The sequence below is a fragment of the Hetaerina americana genome, unplaced genomic scaffold (assembly GCF_022747635.1).
Source record: "Hetaerina americana unplaced genomic scaffold, ioHetAmer1.1.p SCAF_16, whole genome shotgun sequence".
NCBI classification, from domain to species: Eukaryota; Metazoa; Arthropoda; class Insecta; order Odonata; family Calopterygidae; genus Hetaerina; species Hetaerina americana.
Window position 1 is genome coordinate 10032543 of NW_027286719.1, and position 24417 is coordinate 10056959.

Genomic DNA, 24417 nt, shown 5'->3' on the forward strand with positions numbered 1-24417 from the left:
AAGGTGAGCAATAAGTTGTCACAGCAGCACAAGGGCAACGCAGAGGAAGAACCCGGAAAATCAGAACAGTCTTTCCTCAAAATGCTGCGAAAGCCTTCCGTAGATGTGGACATTGACTGCCAGGACTCCTACCAGCAAACCATTAACGCAGGATTAACACCGAACATCAGTGAATGGTTACTCTACTATGCACATGTGCTCTATTCCCAATAAATAAATTTAACCACACGATTATAATCTTCTTATCCACACTTAGCATACCCCTAGTTTACATTTCACTCAGATTGTTATTGACAAAATTTCTAAACATTGGTTTGCCAACATTTGAAAGCCCAACAAAGTAATATTTGACTCAAAATGTTAGACAAAAATATTATTGTTTTAACTGTGTCATTATTAATTAATTTTAAAATTAATATTCCTGCTTTTGGAAAGAGAAGTTCGTTTTTCTACAACAATTAGTTAATTTGATATAAATGCAAAGTTGTTAATGGTTTAGCCGCAACAAAGAATACTGGAATATTTACGACAATATTTGCAGGCTTTCATAACTCAGGTGGTGTTTGCTGCAATGAGCAATAATTTTACCTTGTGACTTTAAATAGAACTCAATACTATCAATAACAGAGAAAATTCTCACAAAGCGGTATTATTCACCCGAAAGATACGACAATCATTGTCAATTCCAAATGTTTGTCGACCGAGTTAAACAGGTGCCAACCCACCTATCCGGTAAACCAAACTAAACCAAAGGCTTAATGACCCATTCCCAGCGCGCGAACACGAGAACTCCATTTACTGGGAAACCTGAGAAAAATCATTGCATCTAATTAAAGCAATAATAACTAAAAACAATCGACCTATTAAGTACTTGTTACCCAATGAGTACATTAGAGAGAGTATAACATAATAAGAAGGAAAACCAAGTGCAACCATTATTTCCCAGATGGAATGATTTGAAGGGCGGACTAAATTAACACTTCAGCGACCAGGAAAACTGCAAGCCATTTCAATGATTTCCCCTTAAAACACATGCGTAGCCACAGGTATTTTTGAAATAAATCCCCATTTATATACCTATTTACTTCAAACATGTATAGTAAGAACAAACAACCGAGCAACACAAACAAAGGAAACGAAGAAACTTCGAATTGGGGAAACAAATCGCTGGATTCACAAGCTGCCGAAAGGTATCAATTAGGATGAAATTCACACGAATCCAGTTTCCCACGGCTTACGCTGATTTTGGAAGCCAGTCGCTCTCCTCGGACATGGATAAAGTGTTACAATTGTTTTCAGCAATGTGGTATTATTGTGGGACGGATCGTCACATTCAAAACCTGCACTATAGCATTCAGCGTTTTTTGTTTCATTTGAGGAGAACTTTTTATGAATTTGTAAATTCGATATTGCCCACTCTTATTTTTTTTCAAGAGATATCAAACTGCTGCCTTCAAAACATAATACGCAACCAATATGACTGAATGATTAAACTACGGAGGATATAAAATAAAAGCTGATCAGGGAAATTTTAAAACTTGAACGCGTCGAACAATGGATTCAGTCCGCTTTCATAATGAGTACGAGCTCGTAGCTAACCGTAGGAATAAGGACAGGTTCATCTGCAAAAGATTAACCGTTTAGTTACTTGTTTGCCCGTCAATTAGATTAGTAATAAAAGATGCTGTAAATATTTCAAATCCTAAAGTAATTTCCAAACTAGGATGACGTGATTACCACCTCATCATCTCAATGTCATTAACTTGACAAATAACGCCAACAGGCTAGATGTCTAAAAAGAGACATAAACGCCTTCAGTGATGACATAAGTTGTTTTGCAAATATTCTTCCCTAGCCATACTTAGCTAAGTTTTCATTGATCAAAGTGCGATTTGAAAACGTATGACATGTGGCGTTTAATGCTTCCAAAACAAGGACACGTGAAGGATGGAGTATCATGGGTCAATTAGCGGCTGAGATTGACTAGGCTGGAAAATAACGGAATCCGAACAACAGAAACCAACCGAAGACCCATTCACGGAGAGCGGAAGGGACTTGCCTCTTGCAGCAGAACTTCCTTACCGAAATTTTACTCTCTAGTGAGCTCATATAGTATGAGCGCGTTCTGCACACAAATGTTGAAAATTATTCGCGCAAACGGTTTTAGTACTAACCTAGAGGAGAAGAGAGGGTGCGAGCCGCAGCCACCCCCCTTCTATCTCACTCTCCTTTACCGTATTATCATCCCTATTCTAGCCACCTTCATTTTCCTAATGGTTCGTGGAACATCTGCTCCATTTTCTTTGCCCGTCTCTCCTTATATAGGTCGCCGCATATTTGCCCGACCCCGTATTTTCCGGTGGGGGAAAGTGAAATGTCTCCTGTTGACTTACCTGAAATTTGCACTGATATCAATATCTTGTTTGAATTCTTATTGTGTACAAGGTTAATGTATATACCGCAAAAATTTGATGAGTAACATTTAAGGTATGACGTAAGTGGAGGGTATTTTAAGCTACACGATTTCAAACACATTTGATTACGGTTTGCGTATTACCTATTGCTAGGCAGCATAACTTAAAACAACTGAGAATGCCATTTAAGGGAGAATTTATGCAAAACCACGAAGGCTAATTATATATCTACTCTCCCTTAGACTTAGATCTGCCAATTCGGAAATAATTCACAATCTAAACTGTTTCAACCGTTGAGATAAACGAACGAGATGAAGAAAATAATGCATCGGGAAGAGAGATAAATAGAATTTTATATCATCGTGAAAATAAAGTGGGAGCGTAATAGTTATAATTTATTCGTCTCTTGAAGTTGGCCATTAATATTGATGTATCTGCAGTGACGTTGGCATTTGAGTCTTACCATTTCATCAATTATAATATTTCCGGGACGAATCATTGAACATATTAATTCCTCTTTCTGTTTGCCATTTTATATTGCGATTCGCTTTGGGCCACTACTTCTTCTCTGCGCCTAAGGGGTTGACCTGAAATACTTCAACGATTGATACTTAAATCATTATTTAAATTTAGGATTATTTCATAAATGACTAGCATGCTTACGTTAACATCTATCCGCAGTGGATTGTTCGGTTATTTTCGTGCGAGTGTATAAATAAAGGTCATCTCTTTCGAACGTAAATAGGCTAGCAAGAATTACCCTTCAATCCCCATGAGGATACGACAGTCAACACAGCCGAACGTATGCAGTTAAATCAAGGAGGGGAAGAGGCAGGGTGGACTACGGTGGCCGCGGGGGACGGGAGTGGTCGAGGAGTGGGGCAAGGGGGGAGGAGGGTGATGGCGGAAAGTTCGCCCTCCCCCGCGGGTCGCCCTCCGAGGGGACGACGAAAGTGGTGGCTGAGGCGTCCGCCCAGGGATGCGGGCCGCCCCCTCCGTCTCACGCCACCCCAGCGGCGTATTTCCCAGTTTAACTCGCTAAGACGTCGACTGTAATAGCAGCCTTTAGACGGAAATAGTTTCACCGCTTCCGACTATGGGGGAAAGGAGTGGGGCAGCGGACGCGTCCACGAACCACGCGAAGCCCTCCACGCGCGCCCACGGCATCAAGAACCCCACGATCACAGAGCGTCTTCCCATCTCTCTTGATGCCATGGCATTTTAACAAGATTACTTCAATGTATCACAGTTCCTAAAAAATATTGATAAGCCAGTGATTTTCACAATTATTTTAATAGTGGACCAATTGTTAAGAGTGACAACTGATTCTCCACCCCCCGCCTTTTCCAGCTTCCAATTTTACCTAATGGAGTCCCTAAATAATCCAGATTGGTACTCCCGTTAAGTTTTTGAGCGGATCGAGAGGTCCCGCTCATTCCATGGATTGCCTTATTCATCGCGTTTGTTTATAGTGTGTGTAGCACGACGGATTGGAGTACACCGTCAGCATCTTTCAAGCAATTTACTGTTACTATACTTGCCTACCTTCACATAGCGGAGATATCGTTTTACAATGCCATTAGATATCACTCGAAGTTCTAAAAGTACTCATTACAGGTATAAGTAAGGATAAGGATAGTAAATTCCTGTTAAGGGCCACGATATCGCTTGGATTTCACTCATCGGGACTTTGACTAGAGCCGCAGGGATTTCTAAACTCAATAAGTGGCATAGCTACTTTATTTTAATTGACTATGGAAAAAAATGCGATAATTAAATTGCATCCATGAAATTTAACTTCGTTTAACTTACATTGATTGCCGTGCACATGACCATTCTCGTGTAATTTTCCACTTGGAAATGTTATACAAACCGTGGCACTAGAATGTCAGCTGATGCTCAGCAAAATTGAGAGAGATGCGAAATTATCAATTGAACTCATTATTGCGCATCAAATACGAAATTTTTCCCTAAAATAAATTTAAATGGAAAAATATTTCAATATGCACAATACTAAAAGTCCCTGGGAATTTTGAGTTGGGCATCAGTTCGGGATCAGTTCGTTCCCAATTGGAATTTCCTATTATCCGGAAGGCCGAGTTCTCTACGGGCATCAAGACGAACGCATATGTTAAAGAAAGAAAAATCGTTCACGCAGGAGAATGCGATGAGACTCAAATAAAATAATCTCTTCTTCCTAAGCAGTGAAAAACAGGCGAGCATTCATTAATGTCATACAGAGAGGGCTACGTTAGGAATCGGAGATATACACTCGCGTAAAATCACCCCACATGCCAGATAGCTAAATATCAGAGATGCGATAGGACGAATAGTAATAATAGTAATGAATTAATAAAAGCCAGTTTGCATCTGCACTGAAATTACTGTTGTGGTGAAACGAATTGCTTCACGTAAAATGCATCGCTGCATATATCCCACCGCGCCCGATGACAAATTAGTAACAGTATTTAAGTAATAAACCAGGGATGAAGGAAGGAGCCCATAAATATAAATAACAAGGAAGTAATTTCCTTACCCCTGCAGGAATTTATCGACATAATAAAGCCAAGAAATAATAAACAACACGGCTCAAAAGAAAAACGGGAAATACTTAGCTGTCCAGAATTGCGCATACGATACATTAAACTAGAAGGTAATAAATCCTTTCAAGTGAATGACATTTCTTTCCGTCGGCCTAAGGATGTGCCCCACAAAAACGAATTCATTCTCAGTTTTACAACGTTGTTGAGGTGTGACCCTATGTGCCGAGTTTCAAGAATTTTTCATAAACTAAAAAGCCATAGTTGATAATATAAGTCATTAAATACAAAAAAGTGATAAAAGCGCAGCGTGGTAGCTGCTCGGACCCCAGACAATGCAGGATTGGATAAAATGAGAAACGAGAAACTAATTACGGGGTGACTTTAATGAATGCGGAATTGAGGTTTGCCGTCAATTATAGCGGAAAATATAAAAATGAATTATTTTACCCAAACTAAAATTTTGTCTCCGTCAAATGGATCATTCATTACTTACATTAATAAAATAAAATCTAAATTAATGACATATATCTTTTATAATATTTCACCAAGATAATTTCAAATATTTAGAGGAAAGTTTTTACGTTTATTTATTTATGAAAGGAAACAATTCCAAAATCATTTGTAGCGATATTTGATGAAATTTTTCCTAAAAACTGAATATCTATATTGTAAATTGATTGGAAAATAGTTTATTTAACTTATATACATATATATATATATATATATATATATATATATATATATATATATATATATATATATATATATATACGTGAATTTATAATCACTACTAATAATTATTCTTGAGATAACTAGTAAGTGAAACTTGAGGAAGAATGTTTGGCTGCGATACAAAAGTTTCAAATGAATACTTTCTACTTGAAGGTTTTCCCCAGCATTATAATGCCATTAAACTTCCGTATAATGTCGAGACCGAAGATAAAAATTTCTTATTAATAATGTCAATATTTTCTGTGGGCGACAATTATTCTAAGGCCTCGCATCCGATCAAGCGCGGTCGCTTCAGCTGCATTTAATTTGAGTCACAAAACCAACGGAATCACAGAAAGTAGCCTTACGCTTTGAAGCAGAGCCAAAACATTAACCATGATGAGGAGATAAACTTTAAATGCCTCGTAAGTTTAGCCGTTATTTTCAAGTTCAAGTGTTCCGCGGAGGGAATTATAAAATGCGCATGCGATGCAAAGAGAGCGTAACACTCGACACGGCTTTTATGACGAACAGGCGACAGTGAGGGAGAGAGAGAGGCGTGTCTTATTTCCGCTCGCCTACGCCTTTCAATTCCACCGCCGTCGATTCCTCGTCCCCTCATCGTCCCCCCCGCCACCTCCTACCCTCTGGTCGGTGTACGAGCCTCCTTCAACCAATGATCCGACAGCGACCGAAAGAGTTTCATCGTGGAGTTGCGAGGGACTGGGTTTCATTTCCCCGCAATCTCTCGTGGGATCGCCGGCAATGGTGCTCCTGCTTCCCTCAGGTGGCGCGACCACAGACGCCGTGGACGCGGGTAGCAACTGGGCCTGCGAGACCGCGCGCGATTGTGCCCGATTACCTCGCCGAAGGCGTGGGCAAAAGATTATCTGCCCGTCGGTAATTCCGCTGGAATATTTTGCCCAAAATTAATTTCCCTGGAAACATCGACGCTGAATGCACATGTGGCTAGGGGTAATAAGCGACCTGCATTAAACCGTATTGACGGCTATGAATGTTTTGTGTGAAGTTTTCGTCAATGAAAGGGCAGATGACTCAAAACTCTATCTAAAATACTATGAGGGAATAATACCACAATGGTATTATTCCCTCACAAGTACAAGAAAAGGTATTAAAATGTTGGAATCTCTTTCTACAATTTTATCTGATTTGCCTGAATCCAGTGCTATAGGTCAGGTTCACGATAAATTATTTTCCTTTGGTATCATGACATTTGAAAAGCCTACACCATTTCTTAAGCACTGACTAGCGCAGATCGAGGCCATAGGGGCTCACAACTGCGCACCTCCGATACGCTTACGATAAATGTAAAGACCGGGCGTTCTTTTCCAATCATGAACGCCAGAAGCGGCCGGAACTCTTGGTCAGAAATCTAAGAGGAACGCCGAAGTCTCCCAAATTTCCCACCCTAGCATTTTGTGGCCTTTAAATGTCGTACGTTTATCTTTTATTAAGGGAATTTAATACCAAATGCAACAGAATACCATTTGGCGACAAAAACCATAGTGAAATAAATGTTTTAACTAGATCGCATTCCACCTGAGTGAGGTGGGACTGGTTCCTTGGGAGGAAGGGGGCCGGGGGTTTTTTATTCGTTTATCACCTTCCGCGGCAGTGTTCCCGCGATTTCTATTCACGGCAGCCCCCGCCAGGATGCTTGTGGAGGAGAGGCACGTGACCTTAGACAGTCACAAGGCAAACTGCGCACTCGAGAAACATACGAGGACGGTTAATGATTGAGATTACGAAAGGAACGCTAAGAAAATCAAAGAATGAGGGCTGGGGCAGCGACGAGCCAACTCGCATTCCTGCTCAAAACACAGGGAGATATTTATACCTTATTATGAGCAAAGGCTCTAGAAGACGAGAGTGCTTTCCGTGGAGTGCGAAACTCTCCCTTGAGAAGCGAAATGAAAGAAAATTTGCACCTCGCATTTCGAAAGTGACCTAATCTCCCGGGAGAGCTTCTTTGTCCCGAGTGAGCACGTGTGCGCACGCATGCGCACGACTGGCGGCGTTGACGGCCTGAGCCGGACACTAAGGCCAGGATGCCATGCGGGCATTGCGCAAGGGCGACCAGCGAGCACGACACAGGGCAATTTTTTACTCCGCTCACAGTATAAATAACGTCACGATCTCCTGCCCGCGAATCGAAATTTAATATTCAGCTAAATAGAAGTATTGAAGGACAGTCTCTGCATCAATGCACGTACTGTTAATGTCTTGAAATGTTGCCGTGGCGGGAAATGGTAAGGTTTTAGGCGGGAAATTTTTACCACCTTTGTACAGACCGTTTTTGACTCTCTCTCTTTTTCTCCCCCTCTCTCTCTGTTTCTCTCTCTCTATATTTCTCTCTCTATTTCTCTCTCTCTCCCTCTCTATTTCTCTCTCTCTCTCTCTATTTCTCTCTCTCTCTGTTTCTCTCTCTCTATATTTCTCTCTCTATTTCTCTCTCTCTCCCTCTCTATTTCTCTCTCTCTCTCTATTTCTCTCTCTCTCTCTATTTCTCTCTCTCTCTCTCTCTATTTCTCTCTCTCTCTCTATTTCTCTCTCTCTCTCTCTATTTCTCTCTCTATTTCTCTCTCTCTATTTCTCTCTCTCTCTCTCTATTTCTTTCTCTCTCTCTCTATTTCTCTCTCTCTCTATTTCTCTCTCTCTCTCTCTCTCTATTTCTCTCTCTCTCTCTCTCTCTCTCTCTCTCTCTCTCTATTTCTTTCTCTCTCTCTCTCTATTTCTTTCTCTCTCTCTATTTCTTTCTCTCTCTCTATTTCTTTCTCTCTCTCTCTCTATTTCTTTCTCTCTCTCTCTCTCTCTCTCTCTCTCTATTTCTCTCTCTCTCTATTTCTTTCTCTCTCTCTATTTCTCTCTCTCTCTATTTCTTTCTCTCTCTCTCTCTCTCTATTTCTCTCTCTCTCTATTTCTCTCTCTCTCTCTCTCTCTATTTCTCTCTCTCTCTCTATTTCTCTCTCTCTCTATTTCTCTCTCTCTCTATCTCTCTCGCAAAATATTCCTATTTGTTTCACTAAAACTAATAAATCACAATTATGCTCCAATCAAGAGAAATCAAAGACTCCTAATTTCATATATTTTCATAGTCAAAATCAATCACTTGCTCAAAGACAACTAAATTTTGGTAAGGCGTATATTTTGGAAGGAGATTGGTGGTGGCATTCCAACCTTTTCTTGTCTCGCAGGCAAACTACGGGTAAAATGTTGGTGGCGGTGGCTAAATATTTCATTACCATCACTTTCGTCAATAATACGTTTCTCTAGCAGCATGCACGTTAATGTAACAAATACCTGATAAATTACTTTTACAAGTAATAACACTCAACATATACAATAAATACTGCCTTTTGATTCATACCACGAAACAATCGGGTTCGCCGCAGGCTGACATATGAAACATCACCGCTTGTAGGCGTTCGGATCCCTTTTTTCCTGATCATTTATTTTCATCAAATGACCTAAGAAGAGATATTTCTCTTTTATTTAATGGGGGATTGGGATGGGGCGGTGGCTAACGTTCTGGCTTCTCATCCAGAGGACTAAGGTTCGTATCCCGGAGTCGGCAGATGTTTTCCAGTGGTATGCTCATCCATACTCGAGATGCTTTGTGGAGGGCACTTTGATTAAGTACGCCGTCCGTCGGATGGGACGTTAAAATGCGGTTCCCCGAGGCGCCTTTCGTTCAGAGTAGGCTAGTGCGGACGTTGGGTCTCTCTCCACCTTTCCTCCTTACCTGTCCATCTCTAATGGTGCAAATTAGGTATGAAAAGTTCCGGTCGCCTCCCCTTCATCTACTAACACAACTTGGGAGGTCTGACAAGTTTTACATGATTTTGTCTAGTACGCGAAAGGAACAATGAATTCCTTGAATCGGTCTGTTCGGCAGACTACTTCCCTCTAACTCTTAGTTCCCGCCTACTAACCTAATGAGGCGCCTACTAACTTAATGAGGAGAATGGAAATACTTTTGCGACAGCGTTAAACTCAATACGATTTTAATTTAAGGAGTAATGTACGTCGTGCAAGAACATTTAGTTCCGTGGCTTCCAATCCAGGTGTCCACATAACCATGTAACTTATTTCTACTCACACTTCTCGAGTGTTCACATCTTTTCTAAAAATCTTGCTCCATTCAGCAATTAGGTCTACCTGCATGGAAACTCAAATACTCGACGTGCACTCAAAGTGAGCCGTAACCAATGCGAAATAGCTTCTCCTTAAATGTACACTCGAATATTTCCGAACTGTCAGTAAGGTGATGCCAGGTATTTGACATAAATACCGTTCTCTAGTTGTTCCCACCATTTATATTACTTCTATTTGAATCTCAACTAATCATCACCTGTGCAATCTAAAGAGTATGCATTTATTTTACATTCTAATTCAAACTGCCGCTGGTAAATGAAAATTAAAAATCTCTACTAATAATTAATTGCATGAAATGGTCCTCTTGCATCCCGAAATTTTGGGGACTTTTAAAGGAACAAGATGCTGTGGCTTCGAGGGTTTGATTGTTGCGACATCGGATATCGAAGGATTCGGTTTCGAATCCAAGTCAAGGCGAATGATTTTTACACTCTGAAATTGTCGCATTGCAATGTATAATACCGAAAGACTCTGTCAAAAGTTACCGTCGCGGAATCTCCCGCAGTTTCTTGAAGCACGACAGGTGTTATATGCGGTTCTCAGATTCTCCTCTCGACTGGCAACTGGTAATCTCAGCCAGATGATGGGGATAGAAATTATGGAAGGTGAGTGAAACTAATTCTTCACGAAGTCATTAATTCAAATATTACGAATTTCGTGATACATTGACTCTTAGGAACATTTTTTATATTTTGGCCAAGTTTTCCCCCAAATATACTCTATGCTACAGTTACCTACGCTAAATCTCTTTTTGATATACATTAAGAAGCCAATATTAAAATATACAAGGAAAACACAAGAAATTTTTATTTCACCAGTTGACTTTTTCAATTATTATCTATCCTGAAATGTAGAATAAAAATATGAAATGAAAATTATGTTATTAAGAGTTAATTGCATATGTTCAACTTTGGTTCTATTTGTTTGTTAATTCCTGAATGAAGGATATACGAATCAGAGGATATACATTTAAAAAATACAGTCGCTATCGGATGAATATCTTACGAGAGAAAAACGTAGAACATACACGCAGGTATATGTATGTGACCAGAACTTGGATGAGTACTGTCCAACTTTTTAACCAAGAATTTCCACAAATTAGAACCAAGATATCCAAGATTTACCGAAGGATACTCTCACCTTTGGTAAAACAACAGCGTTGCCTCGAGGAAATTATTTCTGTGATCTACTCAGAAGCCGTCTAGGCGATACAAATATTACCAATGGATGATTTAGACTATTGAAAAGATAAATACTACGCTAATATAAATTATTTCGTTGTTTATCAAAGCAGATTTCAACACATCGCAGTACCATGGGATAAACTTAAAACACCACAAGGATCATTACTTTTTGACGCACTAGAGAGTCAAATTCTAAATAGAAAAAGAAGGATGGAAATAGGTCGTAGACGAACGAGGAGTTATAGATTTAGAGGGCAGATCACCATAAAATCTGATTACAGTGATTGGAGCAAAATTGTCTGGGAAAAAAGTTCAAAATTGGAAATTTCAAGACCCATATAGGTTATGGGAAACAGGAAGGAAGATGGTTGGAAAGTACTAATGAGCGAAGATAAAACATGAACTCGTGAGGCGGATTAAAGAAGAACTCAATATATATTAAAATGGCAAAAGTAGTTTCCTAAATAAGGACTGTATAATAAGGAATTAAGGATTTTAATGTTTAAGTAACAAATGAAATATGGTGACTAAGCCATGATATCCAATTCATGTCGCAGTAATCATTTATTGAATATCTTTCTGCAGACAACTCCTGTAACAGCAATTAACGACTATATGATTTTCTAGAGTTAAACGAAAACTAAAATGCCCGTATTCTATCGGAAATGTCAATTATAAAGACCACAATGACACGATATTTTAATAAATTATGATCATGCAGTATTTTGCAACACTATAGCCACTATGTTCTCGCAGAATTAATTAGTAAGTATACTCATTTAACATAAGGGATGAGATACATAGAAATGAGATTTGAACTACTAAATTCACTCAAATATAAAATTACACTAGCATTATTACGCCAATTTAAAACAAGAAAAATATCTTTCAAAGAAATATAGGCATATAAATATCTTGGAAGGTTGAATGCGTGAATAAATTGTATAAAATTTCATTGACTTCATAGATATAAATTTGCCAGTGCAATCCCATTAGCACCTGCAACACGGGCAAAAGAACTTGAAAAGAATTCAAAATTTCAGAAAGGTTCAGAAAAAATGTTGAGTTGATAAAAAAATGCGTGGTAGTTGGGGTAGATTTTTACAATAACACACTTTTTGTAATATAAAGAGATATGTTATAATTCAATATTAAATAAATGGTTGGAATTAACAAAGGAATTTGACACTTCCGGGAGTTTTCATCGAAATTAAAACACCTGTGAGAGCCAGTTCCAATTACCATCGATGCGAGAGTGAGATATGTGGTCGCATGCCCCGCCTGATATAAGATAAATACCAATCGAACACGGAATAACTCCGACAAAAAAGATCCGTATGTTCATCGAATGAAGGAAACGTTTATCAGCCATGGAACAAATTAAGAGCAATGCACATGCATCTAGGAACATTTAGTAATTAATACTGGGAAAAATCTACCTCATAACTTTCGAAATTTCACTAACAGAAGTAAATCGGAATCAAAGCTACGTGAACACTTTGTATAAATCCTAAATACGCAGCCTTAACCTAAGAATTAAATGAAAGTAAGTTACGCCATAAGTATTCAAAAACCTTTCCGTTAAACCCACCCGGAAACAACATACGCAAAAGTAATATGACCAACTTGCTTGTAGTGCGGTCCACTACCTGCTTGAAAAATGTCTTTGGGCGTAACTTCAGCGTGGCTCCTCCGAAGAAAAACGCACCAAGTGCTCTTAATCAAAAATAAAATCCGTTCTGCTACTTTAATATAATATATTATAGCGCTGAATATCATACGATTTACTTCAATTTACCTTTCCCCAGCATTTTTGTGGTCCACATTGCAAAGATTTTGAGCGTAGACTAATTGAGACAAAATGGTTTCGATGAAGACCAAGTAGTTCAACACGATTGATTCCTGGAGACCATTCAATCCTCTCACCCGGTCCTTAAAATAACGGTCGTAATACGACTCGTACATTCCCAGAAAAAAGTTAAGCTACTGCAACGGCCACTCCATCAAGTACCTATATCCAGCGAATATTATTAAAGAAATCATAACGATTTTAATTGATTCCATGGGTATTGAGCAGGGATAAAGAATACAACATTTTTCAAATAAAATACTTTGTCATTGCACACGTTCTGTAACAAATAAAATTCGAAGTTGAAGCGTCAGTTTTGAGATAAAGTGAACTTGATCACGAAGAACAGAATTGGCCTAAGGTTCGCCATTAACAATCACTCCAATATTATCATGTTTGGCGGTGAACGAAAGAGCGACGGCTTAATTGTTAAAGAGGAAAATATTTGCCCCCGAACAATTAAGCGGCACTGTGACTCGCCCCGTCGGTCCATTCCATCGGTCGGCGGCGGCGGCAGTCATGGCCTCGCGTCCTCGGCGGCCGGGATGGGATGGGCTCCGGGACGCTTCCGCCGCAGAAGCCAAAGGAACAACGCTATGGTGCGCTTACGACTACCCCTAAGACTAGGCATGCGGCTGGCAAGTGCCCTTCGTTTCTGAGCAACTGATTCACTTCCCACTTGCAAGCAGGATGAGAAGCGGGATTTAGAATGTCCGTGAAACTGACTCGAGGTGATGCTAGGGATTTTGAAAACAACCTGCGACAATTAATTTTTTTTTGCTGGACCTTACTCGAAATGAAAAATAAAAACCTTGGAGCGATCGAATCTAGTTTCTTTACTCAAGTTTAGAAAATAATATCATTTAATTACGCTGTCACATCTTCAACTCGAAATACTGTTATCGGCCTGCGCTACTTACCTAGAACTTCTCGACTCTTTGCATGTTCACAAATGCCGATGAAATGACTTTCCACTTTCCCCTTTCCTTCTCGTTGTGAAGATTACAAGTATCAAACCTAAAATGGTTACATACGAGCCTATTCATCGCAAATACCCCGCAGATACTTTGCATACTCGTTTTCCAAATGCCTACAGCATATGAAATGGCTACTACATATGTATTTACCGCTAGAATACGCTCTGACAAATTTCAAATTTGCTGTGAGCAATATTTTTCGTCAATCATACGAATTTACTTCAACAGAAAACTTACTTGTGTCGGAGACATTGGACGGAATGAGCTGTTCTGCAGGAGGGTATTCAACAACAGTCACAGAGGTCAATTTGTCACGTGAATGTTGTAATTACGTAATGGTAGCCTTGTTGCAATTGAAAATTGTAAAAGTACACAAGTTGGTAAAAGAAAATTGATGATATAAAATAATTTTTGAGCGGTTCAAAACATTTTGAGGAGAGAAGTACGGTAGGACAACAAAATGAAGGGCCTGCGCATATTCATCCGTGAAATGTAATTGAAAGGGATAAACTTCAAATTCATCAAACCATATGCAATCCTAGGGAAAAAATGAGCGTAATTATGAGTAACAATAAACATGGTTTCATAGTTGATCAATTAGATGTTAAAGTAAAAAAAACTACTCAACATTATTCTGCAATAGTACATAAATACGGAATCGCCAGGAATTGGAGTTCCTGGCGACTATGATTTCCCTATATGAGTAAAAATTATGTAAACGTTGCCTAAAGATGTTTATGCAAAACGGATATATATATATATATATATATATATATATATATATATATATATAATTATATATATAATGAAACTAAAAGACATCATTTGAAAAACAAATTATTTACATATTATACACAATAAAACTACGGTTAAACAAAACTGAAAAGCTTTTAAGCCGTTCATTAAGACATTAAACTCTTGAGTAAAACGGGAGTATCTTCTTGGAAGTAAATTACAATTAAGCATAGAAATATAATCTACATCAGCAAAAGGGTAACTGTAAACGGCAAGAAAAATTCAGGCTCGCGGAGTTTAACTAACTATTCACGTTATTTTTCGAACCATGTCTCTTCTGTCCGCTCTTAACTCTCAGAATTCCGTTTTATTCGTCGGGCACTTCATTTGGAATTGGTCAATTCCGAGAAAGATTTACATACTTAATGGCACCGTCCAATGAATTACACTTGTTTATGAGTGTGCAATTACCTTATATAGGAGAGAGATCTGTTTGCCTCGGGCGGAGGGTTTCATTCTGCCGGGGGACGCATTTGCAAATCAAACGAGAACGAGGCAGATGCTGGAGAAAGGATTCCTCGCTCCGGGGGAGGATACCTCGGACGTGAATCTGCTATTTTTCAACATCTCTTTCAAGTTTAGTGCGATACAATGCAACACGAGTGGCTTACGGCCGGCGAGAGAGAAGACAGAATTCTTCTTCGGGAAGAGACGAAATATGAGGCACCGCGATTCAGATTTCCGAGAATGATACTGTAAATTTCATGGGCCGAAAAGAGACGAAACAGGGGGTTGGAGCACACTTGAATGGAGACGGAATGACAAAGGCCCTTCCGTGCTCCACAAAAGAATATTCGCCCGTGAATGAATTTTAGTTTTTAATATTTTCAAATGATAGAGACTATTTGAGATTGGTAAACAATTCTCCTGAAAACAAAAAACATTGGGATAATGACATAAGAAATTGCATATGACATAAAAAAGGGTGAGATCGAAGGATTAAAAGAAAATAAATTTTGAGTTTCCTAGAAGTGAGTTAAAAGTTATGGATGATAATAGCAAAGTTATGAATATAATGACATGAACATATTGCAACAGCTTTGAACAAACTAAGATTGCTAGATATTTCATCGACTTGTGCAAGATGGCGACTGAAGCGTTAGTTTAACCACATTTCACAAATTTAATATCTCAAACAACTATCAATTAAATTCACTTTATGGACCCGACGACTACGCCGAGATTGACAAGTACAAGGATTATGAACTCCCTAGTGTCCCCGCCCTAAATTAATTATAACAGTTATGAAATCGCGATATTAGGGTGTAATGCTCGTCTAGGACTTCCATCTAATCGAGAGAGATAGGTATTTAATAATTATTACATGGTCTCTGGCAAGGTTAATTCGGTATTTACTGCGAATGCGGTGAAAACCTTAGAAATACCGATGATGTTTGTCAATGCCGTGTCGACAAAGTCTGCAGTTAATAAATTGATAATAGAAAACCTTAATACGAGGGTGATTTGAAAAGTTTCCGACCTAGCAAAGATATAAGACATTTTTTCTGACATTTTCTGAAATTTTTGAGGTCGGAAACTTTTCAGACCACCCATGTAAATAGGTGGAAGTAGCATGGATTTGACGGTAAGAGACATTATTTTATGCCTAAAATTGATAAATTCTTGATAAAAAGATGCAGACTTCCACGGCATCCTACGGAAGTGCTTATTTGAAGACGCAAGGCTACACGCAAAAACCGCTATACTAAAGTATGATTGATAAAACGCAGAATTTTGAAAGGCGCGCGACATTGCATTTAGGTGCAAAAACCGGTAGGGCAAATCAAAATTTCAATTACGAGGGTAATTGTTTATTCGTCTCAGTAACGACCGCGGGGGAGTACAATGATTCGTTGAGGAGTGGCGGAGGGCCGTTTCAATTATTTAGCGATATGCTATGATGGCTACACTTTTTGGCCGCATCAGAGGAGGTTTCGGAGGGGAGGAGTTGGGCTTGATTAGAAATTAACCGCGTCACACCCGGCTAGGAGAAATAGTTTCGGGCGTGGAGATGTGATTCGAACGGAAAGCAAAAGAAAGGGAGATTTAAAGCAAGTTAGCTGAAAGACGGAGGGGAAGACCTCTCCGCTCGGAATGAGAGAACTAAACACAGCGGCGTGCAAGAAGCTGACATACGGCGCTGTGGATGAGTGAGAGGGAGGGCAGGGGTCGTGTGTGGGGTGGGGGTGCGGGGGTTGCTAAGAATCGGAAAAACGTGGTAACACGAAGTGACGAGAGACGGAGTTGGAAAAAATATCCGCGGGCTCCAGCGAGGGTGAAGGGGGATATGCAGTTCGGCGGAGGATGGATTCGAGGCGAGGGCCGTTTCGTCCGCGCGAAATGTCCAAATGGTGGATCGCAATGCAATCGGCCCGCGATGAATCGGCGGCGAACTATTACCTTCCATTGCTCCCCGAGATGACGAGAGACGGAAAGGAATCATACTTGTATGGTTTCTAGACTAGTCCATTCCTCGAGTTAGATCAGGGCAAATAAATTCTCTCATGGCTATCGCGTGCCTCCGTGCGGACTAACTGGTAGAATGGGGGACCAATACGCATTATGTATTTGCGGCAAATAAACCGAGTCTGAGAGAGCCCGGCAATGGTTGTTGAAAGTTGACGCATGGTGTTGAAGGAGGCATTATTGGAATTCAACCAGGAGGTGCGTATTCGATCTGAGGGCGTTTTTGTTAAGTCGATGTTCAAGACATGGAGAGCACATTAGGATGATGGGAAGTAAATCAACAAACGAAAAATAAATTGGAAGTTTCTATCGACTGCCAGTACAAATTTGTGGTCAAATTATTTCGTTTTGCACTTTTCGGGATATAAAGCAACAAAGGAAATCATTAAAGCCGCCAAGTGATTTTAGGCACGTCAGGAAACCGAGAAAAGAAACACCCCAATTATTAATTAATACTGACGAAAAGTTGAATGCTTGCAAGGAACGTCTACTAAATTTTATGTAATGCGTTACACAAGGAGTGTAACGAATGTATGTGTAGCAATTTATGATATGAATATATAACTAACTATTTGACTTCTAGAATTCAATCGGAATGGAAAAACAAAACAAACCAAATTCAAAAGGTCTCGTCACGTATAAACTAAGTCAGCATGACTCAACGAATATGGGGATATATATTGCTTATAAACGAGTTCATAGCGGCATAACACTTCCTCGAAAGAAATTATACAAATAGACATGTTTGAGACAATTGCCATACAAGGTAAAAAGTGATTCTCGAGAATGCGTATTTCAGTCGGGGCTCCCTAACTTGTGGACACGGATTTTTCGAAACGCACCACACAGCCACCGGGTACGCAGTGGCTGCCCCAAGAAGGAAGAGTTTCATTGAACGGCTGACACGACTTCACCATCGCCGAGCAATGCCTACCTAAAAACATTCGTACGAAAACTGCATTTGCTCTTTTCCGCGGGGAACCTGCTGCATCAGCAGATTTCAGGCGCGGACCTGAGGTTTCCATCGGAAACAACACGGGCATGCCCGGGAGCCGTACGAGTACTTTCAAATTTTCCCAATCGTCAAATGCGGAAAAATGAAGGGGTAATCGCATGCACTTTAGCAATCACCTCGCAACAGGGAATCCGTCAGCGGAACTGATTTTTTCCATTAGATTCGCGACCTGACTAAGCGGAATCGCAGGGATTTGTGGAACGGCCCCCCTGCCTCCAACCCAAAGGAGTGTGCACGGCGGATTCAGTCGGGCGCCGGATCCCATTTTAGGCAGCGGAGGTGTTCGGTGATGGAACACGCCTCCGGGGGAGGGGGGGCGGAAGAGGTGTAAGAGTGCCGATGCGGCGGCTTTCTGCGGCCCGCGGGCGGCGCGTCGCAGCCTGGGAGGGAGTTCACCCTCCCCTCGAGTTTGCCGAGAGAGAGAGAAAAGGCGGCTCCCGGCGCGGGTCGAGTAATTCGCGCTCAATTGTGCCTCGCCGGGCGCCTCTCTCGCTTCCTGGCTTCACCGCTCTTGCGCCTCCCCCTGTCAATCAATGCGGTGGCCACGCCCCCCTCGGTGCCCGTAGCCCCACCCCCCCGGGGCGGCACGTGGTGTTCGGTGCGCGCGGTGGCCCAAGCAGCTCGCGATCCCAGCGGCCGCGTGGCCGGCCGGTCACGTGACGGCAGCGCTTTCGTGGGTGTTGTTTAGTATCGGCGAGCGGGGGGAGGGGGGGGGGGGTAAATCGGTTGGTCCCCCGCGGAAGTTTCACGTTCCGACGCCTCTCCGAGCAAAGGCGGGAGATTTGCACGCCTCCCGACGGCGTGCAGTTTGAGAAAGCGCTGAGAACGCAACTAAAGCGATTTCCGCCCTGGTCAATGGCACCTCTGCGGTATCCGGCAATCGTCACCGTCAATGTCCCCGGTCCGAATAAATCACTGCATTTTTCACGGAGGATTTCGCGAAAACGGTTCCCCGATTCGATAGAATGTAAACTCTCACCATGAAAACCTCCTCGGAAGGCCTCCCATGGATTCGACGCTCGGAGCCCAAGATCACGATCCTCACAGACCCCGTCAAAACTCTACGAACTTCCGACTCGGACGCCCATGCCGCTGGGGTAAGTCAGTGAATACCCCAACGAACTAATATCAATCAAAGAGCAAAAACACTGGAGGGAGTATAGAGAATAGAGTGAAAGGAAAGAGATTTGTTTAAATCCACCTGGCCGGATGACGGAGCCTGAAGGTAGGTCGATACGTCCGGTTCCACCATGCAGCTCCTCAGTGTGTCCGGGATAAACATGATGGGTGCCCGCGGATGCGGGTACGGCGGGGACCTTCCTCGGGCCTCCGTGGGGAATGGGCCGTGAGTACAGGAGAAGGAAGCGGGGAGGGGGCCAGAGGCGAGGGCCCCGTCAAATTAGGCCTTGGCGGCGGAGACACGCGGCGACGGCGAGACGCAAATGAAGCACGCTCCACACCCAGCGGGGACTGCCCACACTCTGACTACCGTCTCCGTTCGTGCGCCAGCTGACCGGACCCTCGTCCCCACCACGGTCGCCCGCCCCACCCCCGCCTCGCGACACGCCTCCCAAACCTACGGGGAGGGGGATGTGAGGGCGGCAGGGGCAAAAGCGCGGGGCGGGGAAGGGATTGGGGGCGGGGCCTCGGGCGGGTAAAACACCGGGGCCGCCGCGGTGGGGGCGTCGTCCCTGGAAGGAGGGGTCCTCGCGGAAGACGATGGAGGGGGAGAGCAGCAGGGCCCCGGGGGCAGGGCCAGAAACGGCCACGTGGGGCGTAACGGGGGGCCCGGTCAAAGGAAGAAGGCGGCCTCAACACACATGCGCCGAACAAACGTCCCTCCCTCTCTCCTCCCACTCCATCGCCACGCCGCGGGGGTGTCGATTGCTTACCATGGATGCGAGAGGTGGAGGGAGACCCGCAGGCACCCTCGGGTACCAAGGTGGCCCGCGCTCCTCGGCCGGGGATCGCGTCGGTGTTGGTGCCCGCGTGCGTTGGTCAGTGGTGGTGCGGGGACGAACGCCGCGACGCCCGCGCGGCGACGAGGGCGAAGGTCGGCTCGGACGCGGCCGGCGGCGACGCTAGCACGCGCCCCAAGGCCACCACCACCTCCCGCTTCCTCGCGACGACTCGACGCCTCCGCCGCACTCCGACATCCACCACGCACTAGGCACGCACGTTCGAAAAAGCACTCCGCGGAAAAACACGCTTCACTCCAGCACGGCTCGGCGACTCACTCACTCACTCCTCCACCGGCCTCCGAGAGCCACGCTCCACACTCTCGGCCCCCCTTCTCCTTCCCCCCCGTTCTTCTCAGTTCCCAACCCTCGCAACGCCTCTTCCCCCCGCACCCCTCCCCGCCTCCGCAAACGCACACACACACATTTTCTCGTTTACCGCCCGCCCCTCCCCTCCCGAACGAGGCGACTACGGCGATGTTACACGAAGGCTGACGGTGTTCGGGCCGTTTCGGCGCATCTCCTCTCCACGGCCAGTGATGCGATGGACTCGACTGAGTTGGGACTGTTGGCGGGGACGGTATCGCTCACCGTGAGGATCCTCGGTCGTTTGCCGTGGAGGGCCCCCTGTATGGGGAGTTGGGAAGGGAGTTGTGGGACGCGAAGTCGTTGCGGATATGTGGCGAGAAGGAGTTCGTCGTCTTGCCCTCACCGGTCTTCTCCCTCGCTGTGAGGGAAACTTATTTGCCGTCGCGGTTGTGATGCTGTGGCGCGTGGGGACCTCCCGCCGGTCTCACTTTCGGTGTCGCCGTCGAAATATGCGGCCTCGGACAAGCGAGCATAGCCGACCGACTTTGAAGGCGTTGGTCCCGATTCATTATTCTTCCACCGGGCGCCCTTGGTGGATTTTCGTCGCCTCGACCTACAGGAGGGCATTTGTACGTTCTGCGGTAGCATTCTCCTTTTAAATCTCGGATCATAAAAACCCATTATTGTCTCACTGTATTTGGATAATTACAGAGGGTATTCGTCCTTCTCGAGAGGCCCGCACATCCAACAGTCAATTAATTAATTGCCTGAGTTTTTTTCATGCAGAATGTTTTACTGAGGAAGTGCACTCTTCGACTCTTAAGGACCGTGTCTATTAGGTATCATCAACGAATCATAATTACCGGCTCATTTTCAAAGATAAATATGGTCATTGACATTTTAATTAGTCGGAGAAAACGATCCCGACCAAGAGTCCATTACAAGTGTTCCTTATAAGAAACGGTATAGTCGGGCGAATGCAATTTGGGGGATTTGTGCATTTGGCATGACGTGTCCTTTATGTTAATTCCAGGGTGCAGCCCTGAATGCTGGCTGCCTGGGGTTTTGAGTTTTGGAGAAGAAAACCAGTGTACATTCACCGAGAAAACAAGAAAATTGTATATCATTATATGAATACACTTCTCTAAATGCTCCTGTTTGTTGGGTGTCATAATATATCAATAATAATAAAGCGCCAAAACCTGAACTGTTGGAGACAAGGTTGATTTTAACTTACTCCTGGGTTTGTTCTTATACGTAATTCACGGAATGAACCACGTTTGTTGAGTAAATTCGTGAACTTGCGGGAACCGCTTCATGTAACGTTGTCTTTCGGCTTGCTCTTCGGCCATCATCAACGCGGAAGTAACGTTTGAAATATGAACGAAAAGGTTGAAATTAACTGAAAATTTCTGGGCCCTTAATTTTTCATCTGATTCATAGGTGACATATGCAATTATTTCTCGATTAAAGAACATTTTCTACGCCATTCTTAAGACAGTATAATGCAATAAAATGTTTATTCTTCCATGTAAAAGATAATATTGAGTAAATAACGAAAAATGAAGAGGCAACAAATTCAAATTTTAATTTTTAACTTCTTATTCTTTTAGTATTGAAGAGTTCACCCATATGGGTCATTTTATAGCCGCAGTCGACATTATATTGCGAGAGGTTCACAATTCATTCATGCCATATGCAAAATGTCTGATGGTGAAACCGCTGTCTCGCAGGAGCTTACTATTATTAGGGATTACTAACAGTAAACTAGTGTTGTACTTTACTCCCAAGCAGTACTAGAAATTATGTGAAAAATGTTCCTGAGGGAACACATGAAATTTTTGACAAGTGTTTCCCCTCGGCAGACTTGTCCGTCCTTGACATTGGTGATGAGGGAAAAATATTTTCACGAAACAATTTACTTTTAGATGGGATGACTCAAATTCAACAGTAACTCTGGACTATCTAGACAGTGGCTCAATAAATCGCTTATTTAGCTTAAAATCATCTGTTTGTAATGATTAATAAAAGTAAGTTCCCATGGGACATGAACGCGCGATCCACTTCTATATTCCTTCTCCTCGCACTTAGGTTATCATTGAAATGAAAAATGCAATGCTAATATTTAATGTGCAATGTTTGATACAGTGATATTTGTAAGTGATTATTTAGAGAATTTATGTGGAAAATTACATTTGACATAATTTCATATTCCCGCACTGTGTTTGGACTCGAACACTTACAATGTACTAAAATATAAGTAAGGAAATGGGCACATCCAATTATTTCGAAAAAAACGTACAGAAACAAAGATTTTCAATTGTGTTTTTCAATTCAAATGATGACATTTAATAATTAGATTGCGGGGCAATTAAGATTTCCATGAAATGTGCACTGAAAACTAAGTTGATGGATTAATGTATGAATAAGTTTTATACTAAAAGGTAAGATGAAGTATTATGTTTACTTCCCGTAACAATCCAATCAAGGTTCTTTCAAACGTTTCGAACAATCAGAGTATGTATCATGTTTACAGTTCCTTTCTTTTTTAATTTGAATTACCTATGACTGCAACATTTTATTTCTGGAAATGTATTTGCCTACTCATAATTACGTGAAAGCGGTTATATATGATGTTATCGGATACCAGGGTAAAATAGTATACTATATATACTTCTCTCGCCCTTTGCATTCCCTGCGTACTGTTTGATAAAATAACATGGAAGACAAGAGGAAACATAAGATGAACAGAAAAATTCAGTTTAAAATCAGAATTAGAAAACAAATTGAATGAAAGAACACCCCTATTCCAATTCACTTTATGTTTAAATAAGGTTGGTTAATTAAATATGAAATTAACTGTTATGGAAATTTTCTACCCTGTAAATCCGTTGATAATTTTAATGGATGTCCCACGTAATTATTTGCCTGCACATACTGTGTTGTTGTCAGCATGTGTTCCGAGTGAAGTCTCGCGATTCGCTGTGGAGACGCACTCGTCCAAAGGGAAGGGGGGACACGGAGGGCTGCCCCGTCCCGGACGAGGCAAGGCGACGCGGCCGCTTGCTCCATCAGCGCCCCTCGGCAAAAACGCCTCCGGAATACGTGGCATGCTCGCTGGCTTGTTTCTATTGCTGCGGCGACACGTATTTTATCCTAATCATATCTGGAAAATCGACTCAAGACGTTAAGCCAATGCCTGCTTTGCGGCTAACACCAATCTTCAGTCGAAGTCCCAACTGCTTTAAAGGAAAAGGTTGAATTTATAGAAGGTGTTTTTCGTGCTTCGGATCGGGAGCCCAGCCGTGACTTCAGCCAGCCACTGAAATGTTATCCCGAATATGAAGTTCGTTCCGTGGGGGTCGTTCCTCTGGCTTCCTTGCGATTCCCAGCCGAATGCCTGAGGGGAGGATGTGGTGGAAGAAATATGACGGGGTTGGCCATTATATTCGGAAGACCTTTTGTTTGGCGACGCAAGGCGATGTGCATCCTAATATCGTAATTTTACCGGAAAACGAGATCATATTATTGAGGAAATACAACGCGGAAAATCATCATACGCTTAATCGAATGTATGGAATCGGAAAAAATGACACTCGGGAAGAGTTCGGGCACCAAAACTAGTTCTTACAAAATGAAATATTGAGTAAAACTGGCAATAATATCATTTCAGCGATATAATACAGACGAGATTGCCCACTTTACTACAATCATAGAAATATTTCAACATTTTTATTAGATCAGCGTATTTTCAACCATTTACTGTGGTTGAGTACTTTCACTACGACAACATTATCAGAAGAATTCAAAAATGGTAATTTCCATTCTAAATGACATTAGATCCGTGAAATCTGGAAAATGGAACATTTTCGGAAAAAAATTTTTAAATAATTTCTGAATTCTAAATGTAAATTGAAGTGGTGCATGATTTCCAATATCTGGACGAGTTATTAAAATTTGACTAAAATGCACCAACAACGAGATTTCATTTCGGGTCCGTTAGTAAAAAAATAATGTAAC

General features: G+C 42.1%; 1 protein-coding gene across 7 annotated transcripts in view; it reads right to left on the reverse strand.

The window, feature by feature from the left end:
- The window catches only part of NfI (Nuclear factor I), a 408654-nt gene extending 388293 nt beyond the window's left edge, over positions 1-20361 (reverse strand). For 2 of the 7 annotated variants that reach the window (XM_071584087.1, XM_071584088.1), the window contains exon 1: positions 19332-19563. In XM_071584087.1, the coding sequence (XP_071440188.1) occupies positions 19332-19412 (81 nt within the window). In that variant the 5' untranslated portion in view covers positions 19413-19563. Of the gene's footprint in view, positions 1-19331; positions 19573-20022 lie in introns of those variants that run through there. The other 5 variants (XR_011700587.1, XM_071584089.1, XM_071584086.1 and 2 more) reach the window with 5 other exon arrangements.
- Between the last annotated feature and the right edge of the window lie 4056 nt (positions 20362-24417).